Source organism: Cryptomeria japonica, chromosome 10 (genome assembly GCF_030272615.1).
Source record: "Cryptomeria japonica chromosome 10, Sugi_1.0, whole genome shotgun sequence".
NCBI classification, from domain to species: Eukaryota; Viridiplantae; Streptophyta; class Pinopsida; order Cupressales; family Cupressaceae; genus Cryptomeria; species Cryptomeria japonica.
The window spans coordinates 851,697,532-851,709,725 of NC_081414.1; the positions used below are offsets into that span (position 1 = coordinate 851,697,532).

A 12,194-nucleotide genomic window follows, 5' to 3' on the forward strand; every position below is an offset into this window, starting at 1 on the left:
AGAATCCCCAAACCACAGTGGCTAGAACAATCCTCTAGATTTCCGCAAAGAAGGAACCTTTATGGAGCAATGTCCATTCAATCAGTAGCTTGGTTAGAGAATTGGAAATGGACCCCTGCCAACCTAGCTTATTTAAAACCCATTTCCAACAATCTTGGGCAAAATCACAATTGAGAAGCAAGTGATTAATGTCCTCCATACCCTTGCCACATAAAACACACAAGAAAGTGTCAGCAATACCTAATCTATGAAGCCAACCTTTCACTAGTGAGAATTTTGTTTTGGAGGGCCAACCAAAGAAAGGCCCCCGCCTTTGGAAGCACTGCATCATGCCAACAAAATCTGAACTCCTTCCTGTCTACATTAACCCTCCCCTTAACCAAAGATTGATATCCGTCTTTAACACTATACTTCCCCTTACTATTCCTAGTCAAAATCAGTTTATCCCTCTCCTTATTAATATAGAGAAACCTCTGACTCAGAAAATTTTGTATTCCCATTTTATCCTCATTAGCTTTCGAAACATCTGATAGATCTTTCCACTCCCCCCGGCACAACACATCCTTTGACTCAATTGCAAAATAGTCACTAACCTTAGGACCCCATAAGGCTTCCAAAATCTCATGAGCCCTGGACAGATTGCAAGAGGATTTAATCGAGGGAAGGCCATTCCATGATTCTGTCCAAAAGAGAGCCTTATCTCGAGAATTAACAACCCAAGAAAGGTGAGGTAAGATTACCTCTCTACTCTTCACCATAAAGTTCCACATAGCTGATCCTTTTGGGGGTTCCTCATTGTAAAAATTCTTTCTGGTTCATCTGAAGCAATTTAAAATGTTAATTAAGGTACACTAAGGAATATTTCAATCATAATTAAATCATATTTCTCAAAGATTCTAAAGAGGTGCAGCTGGAACAACTTGGCCGATGAGAAACACACCAGCCTCAACCATTTATTAATGAGCAGGCTCACTGAAACATTCCAAGTTGCTTGCCTGAAATTCCGCTCATATTTTGTCAAACTTTCAACGATGCGGATTAAAAAAATGGGCAAAATTTGCAAGAAGAATTTATTAAACCTTACCACAGTAGAAACTTTTCCAAATGGAACCAATCCCCTACAGTTGCTGCTTCAATCTATCCAAAGTAAATGAGAAGTAGATCTGAAATATCAACGCTTCAAGAGAGGAAGAGCCCTTTCATTTCCAGTTGCACTTTTAAGCATCTCTCGAATATCAATGGGAAAATCCAGAGCCATGTTTGGAAGACGTCTGCAAGTGGAGAATACTGTAAGGTTTACTATTTTATTTCCCATATTAATAATGGCCCCCATTAGAGCAGACCCAGAGACCACACTTTTAGCCTACAAATGCAGACCCCAGAGTTTTGCCCCCCCAACAACGCAACCCTCTTTGAGCAAATTTTCAACTCCGCCCTTTCATCTGTGGTGAAAGAAGTTGGTGCATCTGGATTTACTACAAAAGATGAGGAGACATCTTCAGAGACAACAACAGATTCAATATACATTCTGGCACAGTGCAGAAAGGATAAGTCCTCTACCGATTGCATTAATTGCATAAAAGTTGCAGAGAACCAAATTCGCAACTGCTCCGGTGTGTCTGCCAAAGCATACTACGATGGTTGTTATCTGTGTTACGAGAGTATCTATTTTTATGATCTATACACTAATACCACACATAAACCGCTCTGCGGTGATGTCGATGCGGCCAATTCCGATTTAATTTCGGCACCTGGTCGAAGTTTGATAAGTGATCTTTGCACTGCAACTCCACAAATAAAAGATTATTTTGTTGCACAGACGAGGAACGGGCCATCTAATACCACTATCTATGGACTTGCCTTCTGTCTGTGTTCCATTCAAGAGGATTCCTGCAAAAATTGCCTGAGTATTGCTCAGGAAAACATAAACAAGTGTTTTCCTCGCTCCGAGGGACGGGCTTTAGACGCCGGCTGCTACTTACGATATAGTTCCGAACCCTTTTTTCCAAGCAATTCGACTATCGAATTAGCACGTTTCTTACCCACAGGTTAGAATTTAATTTCATTCAATTTAATTTCATAAAATAAGTAACGAAGAGCTTCAGCCGATCACCTAAATCGATTTTTATTAAAAAAAATTCAAACAGTTACTCCTACTTGCAATGATTTATTCAGGGTTGAGGTATTCTCCATTTTGTTTTTCAGGGAAGAGGGTGAGTTCTCTAGAGTTGATCATAGTTGCTGTTGGGGGAGGGGTATTCCTACTTGCCCTTCTAACTTGTATCCTTGTCTTCCGGAAGCAGATAGGGCGCCCAAGCCAGAAAAGAGGTATATTATTAATGGCTAAATTTAATATAATGAAGCAAAAGTCTTGCAAGTTAATTCGATCTTAATTAGTACTAATATAACAAATTTATGCCATAGCGGATAGGGAAGGAGCAACTAAACTCCGTGAGCGAGAGGATTTTGATTTCAAGGTACTGAAAAAGGCAACTAACAATTTTGATCAAGCAAATAAACTTGGAAATGGAGGGTTTGGTGAAGTATTTAAGGTAAATTATTATTTATTTGTTGTCCATATTAGGCTTCTACGTTGATGTATTCAAACGATGAGATATTTGACTTTTGCAGGGTACATTGAAAAATGGCGAAGTTGTGGCAGTAAAGAAGCTGACATTAGGTCACTCTGCCCGTGCAATTTCTGAATTCAAAAGCGAAGTGAAACTCATTTCTAATGTTCATCACCAAAATCTTGTGCGTTTACTTGGATGTTGCAGACAAGACCAAGAAAGACTCCTGATTTATGAGTACATGCCCAATAGGAGAGCCTTGACAGAATATTATTTGGTTTTCTATTCCTTAACTTTCATCTTTTGTTTATTTCATCTGTTACAACAAACATGATGGGTTTTCAAAGTCTAGTGAATTGAACTTCATGTAGGAAAAAAAAGAAGATTTCTGCGCTGGAAGGAAAGGTTCAACATTATACTAGGCACTGCTCATGGTTTGACCTATCTCCATGAGCAATTCCATGTTTGTATCATCCATCGTGACATTATATCAAGCAATATATTACTTGACCACAACTTTGAGGCAAAAATAGTAGATTTTGGGTTGGCAAGACTTCTTCCAAATGATAAATCTCATGTTAGCACAAGAGTTGCAGGAACACTGTGATGAAACTGTTGGATTTTGTCAAGATCAAGGGCACAATGAAAAGCATAAAAGAGACAATAGAATGACAAGAACAAACTGTATTCTCATCAATAAAAAATGATCAACTGGATTAACCAATACAATGAATAGAGGCCTGCTTATATAGGCAAGGCCATATGGATGTATGAGCACACAAATATGACATGTGGCTCAATGAGAAACAAGGGTAGGTAGGAAATAGGTGTGGGTAGGTAGGAGAAATAATATAATATTCCACATGAGGTGGATCACCCACCGAAGGTGGAATTATCACTCCACAATAAGTGGATATGATAGTGTAATAACAAGATCAACACCATAAAAGGTGGAATTTCTCCTACACACACTATCCCAATGTGACACAAACACCCAAGTGTCTCATATCCAAACTACTATGAAATGCATTATCCTAAGTTAACTTAAGTAAGTGTAATAATATCCATAATGAATATTTATTTACACCAACACCCCCCTTAAGTGCAACTTAGGGGAATGAAGACTCAAGTCAACAATGCAAGATGGGTCCTGGCTACTAGGCCATGATAGGTACCCATGTACAAAATGCAAATGCAAGCAAAACTATGCAATGCAATCTCTCACAAATGGAGAAAGGGAGAAAACCCAGTGGAAAAAAACTCCCCCCCAAAAGAGAGATGAATATACAAAAGACTCTCAAAGAAGAAGGACAAAACCTCAAAGAGGAAAAAGTCCCCTCCATATGAGAGGAAGGAGAAGTCAGCTGACCCCCCCTAATGACACATCCCGCACCCCCAAGAGAGCTCGCAACTGCTGGAACTTACTCTCGGTGAAAGGTTTGGTGAATATGTCAGCAACCTGCTCTGCTGTAGGACAATACTGCAAATCAATGACCTACTCCTGGATGAGCTCTCGGATATAGTGCATATGAATCTTGATGTGTTTGGTCCGCTGGTGCTGGACCGGGTTCTTTGAGATTGCAATGGCACTCTGATTGTCACAATGGAGAACTGTCGGCCGTGGAGTGGTGAAACCAAACTCTGTGAGAATCTACTGGAGCCAAATGGTCTCAGTCGCTGCGTTAATAGTGCCTCAATACTCAGCCTCGATCGAAGAGAGAACAATAGCATGTTGCTTCTTGCTCTGCCAACAAATGGGGCCTGAACCAAGGTGAAAACTATAACCAGAAGTAGACTTACGATCAACTAGATCGCCAGCCCAATCGGAGTCTGTGTAACCAACCAAGTGAAGTCCTGTGCCTGCTGCATAGTGAATCCCATAGTGATGTGTACCCTGGATGTAATGTAGAATGCATTTGGTAGCTTTCCAATGAAGCTCATGTGGTTCCTGCATGAAGCGGGAAACCATGCCAACTGCAAATGAAAGATCAGGGTGTGTATGAGTCAAGTAGATGAGACTACCCACAAGCTGACGATACAAAGTGGCATCAACTGGTGGAGAAGAACACTGAGCCTCAAGCTTGACTCCTAAAAGAAAGGGAGTCGGGGCAGGCTTACAATCAGCCATATGAAAGCATGCAAGTAGATCAAGAGCATACTTGGGCTGCGATAGAGTAATCCCGGAAGGTGACTGTGAAATCTCTATCCCGAGAAAGTAGTGCAAAAGACCCAAGTCAGTCATAGAAAATCTATCATGCAAAGCAAATTTGACCCTGCTAATGATGGATGAAGTACTCCCTGTAATGATCAAGTCATCAACATAGAGCACAAGGATCAAGTGAGAGTCATCCTGTCGCAAAATGTAGACATTCGGATCGGAATGACACCTGGTGAAACCTGCAGAGAGAAGAAAGGAATCCATCTTGGCATACCAAGCCCTGGGGGCCTGCTTAAGGCCATAGAGAGATTTCCTTAGTCTGCAAACCAAGGAAGTATCCTGGATGAAACCCTGTGGCTGCTCCATATAAATCTCCTCATCAAGGTCACCATGAGGAAAGGCACTCTTCACATCCATCTGATGTACAGCCCAACCATGAGCTGCAGTAATAGCAAGTGTCAAATGAATGGAGTTCATCTTGGCTACGGGTGCAAAGGTCTCAGTATAGTCAACACCTGCAACCTGTGAGAAACCTTTTGCAACAAGCTGAGCCTTATACTTATCCACACTACCATCTGCTACAAACTTGGTCTGATAGATCCACTTACATCGAACCATCTTTCTCCCCTTAGGGAGATGGACTAGATCCCATGTGTTGTTCCTCATCAAGGAACTATACTCTTCCTCCATAGCTTGGTCCCACTCAAGAACCCCTGATGCTTCCCTAAATGTCTGTGGATCGGAAGCGGTAGCAATAAATGCATGTGGAAGATCTTGATGTTGTGATCAAGTTCTCCATGTATCCAAAGGATCCCCAACAAGAGAACCCACGGACTCAAGTGTCTGTCGAGCCCAACGAGGTCTAGGTGGAGGTGGAGAATGAGGCTCCTCAACTGCAAATGGACCTTGCGGAGGTGTAACCCTGCGAGTCAGAGTTGAGGGAGTCTCATCATCTAAAGCACTAACATCACTATCCACAATGGAGGAAGGTGGAGGAGGTAGAGAGGCTAAGCTAGGAGAGCTTTCCTCAAAGTGAACACTCCTCTCAATGAATACCTCATGTGTCTCTGGATCCATCAATCTGTATGCCTTAACACCCTCAGGATATCCAACAAATATGCAAGGTCGACTCTAAGGTTCCAATGCCTTGCATTTCTATGGAGGTATGCGAGCCCATGCTGGACATCCAAAGACTCTGAAATGTCTCACAATCGGTTTCCTTCCAGCCCAAACTTCAAAAGGAGTAATACCTTGCAAAGCTTTGTGAGGAACTTGATTCTGGATGTGTGTGGCATAACTGATAGCCTCTACCCAAAAGGTGGGATCAAGAGAACGTGCATGTATCATACAGCTAGCCATCTCTTTGAGAGTTCTATTCTTGCGTTCTGCAACCCTGTTCTGCTGTGGAGTGTATGCAACAGAATGTTGAAGATCAATCCCCTCAAATGTACAAAAGTCCTCAAGTCTCTTGTTCACATATTCCCTTCCATTATCTGTGGGAAGAATCTTGACTACTTTCCCTGATTGCTTCTCCACACGAGTCTTGAAGTCCTGAAATCTGTCAAATACTTCACTCTTATGAAGGAGAAAGTAGACCCAAGTGAAGTGGGAGTAGTCATCAATAAAGGTAAGAACATAGCGGGCCTTACTAAATGAAGGTGCTGGAAATGGACCTGCTACATCACTGTGAACAAGTTGAAGAACTTCCAAAGCTCTCCAAGTTTTCTCTTTATCAAACTTCTCTTCGGGATGCTTGCCCATGGAACAACCTGAACATACACCCTCTGAAAAACTGATTCGAGGAAGACCTGTGACCATGTCTTTAGTGCTTAGCTGTTGAAGATAGCGGTAGTTGAGGTGACCAAACCGCTCATGCCATAGCTTACTCTCTGAATTTGAATGAGTAAGCAAGGCCTTAGAAGGTGAACTTGGCACAAAGTGGGAGAATGAATAAAGTCTAGAATTGTCATTGACTTGTCCCATTGCTACCAAGGCATCATCATCAAGTTCCTTTACCACAACTGAATCTGGGGTAAACTCAACCTTTTTCCCATTCCCATAGTGAGTGATTTGGTAGATGGAGAAAATGTTGGTAGACAAGTTAGGAACATAGAGAACATTCTCAAATGTTCCATCATCCATGTCAACTGAACCTTTCCCTTCAACCTCTACTTGTGTGTCATCACCTATGTAAATGTGAGGTACCTTAGATGGTTCCAATGAAGAAAACTGCTCCTTTGTAGAACCCATGTGATATGAGGCACCCGAGTCAAGTATCCATTGCTGTGAAGAACCTGTTGTAGCCACAAATGCTTGCCCGTTTCCCTTAGACTGTGAGGAAGAGGAAGGAGTTGAATCCTTCTTTGTGTAGGCGGATGGCAAGTTGATGTTGTTTTTCTTGAGAAGATTGGTTAACTCATCAACTTGTTTTGCGTGGCATCGATGCTCATCATGACCATACTTTTTGCAATATGCACAAGTTGGTTTATACTTCTTAGGTGGTGTCCCCTTCTTGGAAGAGGATTGAAAATTGCCTTGTGATGGAGAGGATGATTGTCCCTTTTCCTAGTGTGGTTGAGACTTAGATTGCTTCTTCTTCTTGTTGGAATCTTTGCCTTGACTTCCTTGATTTCCTTGATTTGCTACCAAATCCTTGGACTTTGAAGACTTGAGAAACCCCATGTTCAACAACTTAGTTTTTTCCAATATCAACATTTCTGTGAAAGCATCAAATGAAGGCATAACATAAGAACTCCCCACTGTCAAACAATGAGTTTGGAAGCTAGACACAAATGCTGCATATTCTGGTACAAGCTTATCCAACAAATTGAATATCAATTGAGCATCCTTTTTGTCAATTCCACAATCCTTTAGCTTTGCTCTTAGCTCATTTGCTTTGGTGACATAATCTTGGATTGTATCAAAATTCTTTGGATCTAAGTTGGTGAGCTCATTGTCAATCTGATAGCCTCTGATTTCATCAACTTGTCCATACAATTTCTGAAACATATCCCAAGCCTCCTTGATTGTTTTACACTTCTCAATGTGAAAAATGAGGTCATCTGATACATACTTGCGTAAGGTTCCAAGAGCCATGCAATTATTTGTGAGCCATTCTAATTGAGCATTTGGATCAGCCTTAAGATCAGGTGGTGCTGTTATTGTTCCATCTATGTAGTGTGTGAGACCCTTTTCCATTAGTTTACTCCATACTTTAATTTTCCATGATGCATGATTATGTGGAGTTAATGGTGGAAACTTATTAGGACTCATTGCAACAAGAATGGAAAGAGCACAAAGAGAGGCACAATCATACAAGACACCCCCCCAAATTCACTCAATCAAAGAACCCCCCCCAAATGTGATGATTTTGGCACTTTATAAGTAGTGCGTATACAATGGGCCACTTGCAAAAAATGGCATAGTGGACTTCTGATTTACAATTTTACAACTGCTTCAATAAGGCCAAAAGAGTCTCAAACTATTAATGCAAGAGATCTAACTAAGATCCAAGCAATTTACAAGTACCTAATAGGCCAAATAAGACCAATATCTAAAAGTACAATTTTCACTCAAAATCTCTGAAATCTTATCATAGATTCTGAAAGTAGACAAAAAAATAAGCACTTTCAAAAAAAACGGCACTTGAAAAGGAGGTCGTATGAGCTCAAACGAGGCCTTTGAAGCTGCAGAATTGAGGATTGGACAGGTACAACTGAGAGAATCTGAAAATTCCAAAACACCTGTGCATCAAAATCAGAAAATAACCACACCACTGCAAATATCATGAAATTTTAGCCCATTTCAAAAAAAATTGCACCAAAAAAGGAGCAAAAATGAGCAAGATATGGCCTTTCAAAGTTGGACTGCAAAATTGAAAAGCTCAATGGAGAGGGGTCAAAATTTTTTTTAAAAGTGCTGATGTAATGCTGATGTCAGCAAGTCACTGTGTTAAATTTGACGGCTGTATGACCATCACGAAAACTTCGCTCCCTGCTAACTGGGCGTCCATACTGTACGGACTGCTGACTGGGCGACTGACTATGCAGGCCGTACAGATGACGTGGCACTGTACGGATGCTTGCATGGCCCTGTGACTGGGCAGATCATATGGTCTATGTGGCACTGACGTGGCGTACGAAGGTCTATTTTCGGGCCACGTGGCTGGGTCCTATTGCTGACATGGCGGGAGGCAGAGGCTGTCAGGTTCGGTTGTCGGTGCAGGCGACGACAGGAGTACCGGGAGGAGAAACCGAGGCAACCGGAGGAAACCGAGGCAGCCGGGGAAAACCGAGGCGGAGGGCGGGGGAAGCGCTGGGGACCTGCGGGTGTCGTCGGCGGGAGCTGTTCGTTGCCGGCGGGTCACGGTAGTCGACGTCAGGTATGGGTCTACGACTGCATCGACGTCAGGTACGAGTCTGCGGGTATGGTTAGCCTGCAGAACCTACAGAACCTGCAACGCGGGTACGACCGGGTATGGGGGGTCTGCGAACCCCTCAATAATTTTTTTTTTTTTTTTTGATTTTTTTTTTTTCGAAATTCCTCCTTTTTTTTCGAAAAAAAAAAAATTTCTGGAAAAAAATCCGAAATCCGTACGAAAATAGGCAAAATTGGGAAAAAAAAATTCTCACCAAAATAGGTCGACTTTATAGTCGAAATTTATGGAAATGGCCTCCCGGATTGAACGGTGATGTCCAAATCGCTGTATGATGCCCCCAAAAAATGAAGATCCCCAAATCTGAAAGTAGAAGCCTTCCACGATGTCTCAAAAAACTGATCAATGAAGCCCCAATAGCTCTGATACCATGTTGGATTTTGCCAAGATCAAGGGCACAATGAAAAGCATAAAATAGACAATAGAATGACAAGAACAAACTGTATTCTCATCAATAAAAAATGATCAACTGGATTAACCAATACAATGAATAGAGGCTTGCTTATATAGGCAAGGCCATATGGATGTATGAGCACACAAATATGACATGTGGCTCAATGAGAAACAAGGGTAGGTAGGAAATAAGTGTGGGTGGGTAGGAGAAATAATATAATATTCCACATGAGGTGGATCACCCATCGAAGGTGGAATTATCACTCCACAATAAGTGGATATGATAGTGTAATAACAAGATCAACACCATAAAAGGTGGAATTTATCCTACACACACTATCCCAATGTGACACAAACACCCAAGTGTCTCATATCCAAAATACTATGAAATGCATTATCCTAAGTTAACTTAAGTAAGTGTAATAATATCCATAATGAGTATTTATTTACACCAACAGAAACTCCTACTTTATCAACTTCTTTTTCTAATTCCAAAGTTTTCAATAGAGATAGTAAGACCATATATTTAGAATTTTGCAGAGGATACACAGCTCCTGAATATGCTAACCGTGGGCAATTAACAGAGAAAGATGACACCTATAGCTTTGGTGTGGTGGTTCTTGAAATTGTCAGTGGTAGAAAAAGCATTGACTTTAAGCAACCACCTCATATGCAATATCTTCTTCAATGGGTATTTTAAAATTCTATAATATTATCCTTTAATCCCATTATTCTCTCCCTTAAAAACCTTGATCATTTGCTTAAAAAACCTATGGTAGGTTTGGAGCCTATACGAGGACAACCAGGTTTTACATGTGGTGGAAAGTGAAAAGGAGATGGAAGGGTATAGCAAAGAAGAGGTGTTGAGGGTGATAAACCTTGCCCTTCAATGTATACAAGTTTCTGTCAGAGATAGGCCATCAATGTCTGAGGTTGTGACAATACGCTTAAGTAAAGATGAGAGTGATTTTCAGAAACCTTTGCAACCATCATTCATGGACGTGGAGTACAAAGAATTGAAAGAATCAAATGCAACAATTACAGAATCCCTTAATGCTCAATAACAGTGACTATTTCTCTGGTTGATGGACACATGGAGAGCAGCAAGGAAGGATGGAGTGTTAATATCTAATTGATTATATAATTTCCCCTTCCTATTTAAAAATAGTATTTAAAATATTCCAATATATTTTTGCCCTTTCTATCTTTGCATTTAATCCTCACTTTTTTAAATATAGATGTGTATAAAATTCAAAGATCTCGGTGTTATAAAATTTATTTTTATTTTAGAAATTAGAATTTATTATGAAAATAGAATTTGTGGGTGTATTAAGAGAGAAATATGTTGAACTGATTTTGTAAAGTTTTAGGTTGTAAGATAGTAAGTTTATGAAAATTTCATTTATTATAAATACAAAAATTTTGACGCAAAAAAAATTCAAATATAAAGCAACACTGAGAAAACGTGTGAAATTTCTTATATTAGATTAGTTGGCATACTCATGTCTACAATATTTTGAACTAGACTTGACATTGTAAATGAAGATATAGTTGTGAAGTAAATAAGAATTTTAGATAGTTATATGGTACATTATCTTATGTAATTTGTTAGGAAGGGAGAAATTATTTAAATAAAACATTACATTCATTAAAATTTATGGATTCTAATTACATTGAAGATCAACTTAAGCTAGAATATTCTACTAATTTCTAACCATTTTGTCTTTAGTTGTTTTTTTTCTTTTTGTCAACCATGCATAGCTTTTTATAAAATAAGATTTCTAAATTATGTCGGCCTAAGTTTTTTATTTATAGAAATTTCTCTTTTTCTCTAAGTCCTCTATAAAAGAAGCATGTGCAAATAGTTTCAAGCAAGTTCAACAACACAATTTCATATAAATTTTGTTTGTTAAATCTATGGCTTTGCCCACCTTCATAATGGAATTAGAGCTAGGGAAAATGGTTCAAGAGTGCAAAAATATGAGTAAGAATAGGAAAAAATGTAGAGAATAGGGCCAAGAGGTTGCAGGATGATGTCTAAGGGAAAATTCAAAAGAAACCATGCTAGAGATGATTGAAGCTGCTAGACACCAAAATACAATAGAGGCAATTGCCAATAAAGATACTCCAAGGATGATGTTGATGTGAAAGAGAAGATCAAATCAAAGATTGCAGATCAAAATTTTGTAGTCATTGAAATCAATAGAATGGTTTGAAATTGATGTTGTTAAAAAAAATGTGAAAAATCAAACTAGGTCGTAATGATCGAAAACCTCAATTGTTAAGACCTCAAACACTTAATCTTTCTATCAACTTTATTTTCAACTTTAGCCTTGAATACATTGAACTTCTCTAATGCTTCTAATTTCTCTCTCAAAAATGAAACCCATTATATTCTAGAATAATCATCAATCAATAACATGATATACTTCTCACCTTTTATATACTCCTTGTTCTGGTCAGAGCACATAAGTTTGTATGCACTAAGTCCAACAATCTAATGGATGAATGCTGCTTTCCAATATAATTTCCTCTTGTCTTCTTTCCAACTTGACAAATTCTCTACAAATGTTGTTTTCTAGTTTTCTCAGTCTCGATAAATTTCTCACTACACTTAATGAACTAACCTTCACTAAGT

The 12,194-nt window shown here is 39.6% G+C and overlaps 1 protein-coding gene across 1 annotated transcript; it reads left to right on the forward strand.

Moving 5' to 3' along the window:
- Positions 1–1,369: 1,369 nt before the first annotated feature.
- Positions 1,370–10,620, forward strand: LOC131065162 (cysteine-rich receptor-like protein kinase 2). Its single transcript, XM_059212963.1, has 8 exons — positions 1,370–2,048; positions 2,206–2,328; positions 2,425–2,552; positions 2,632–2,770; positions 8,778–8,841; positions 8,953–9,138; positions 10,097–10,247; positions 10,336–10,620. The coding sequence occupies exons 1-8, from the start codon at positions 1,370–1,372 to the stop codon at positions 10,618–10,620; spliced, it is 1,755 nt and encodes a 584-aa protein (XP_059068946.1).
- Positions 10,621–12,194: the final 1,574 nt, after the last annotated feature.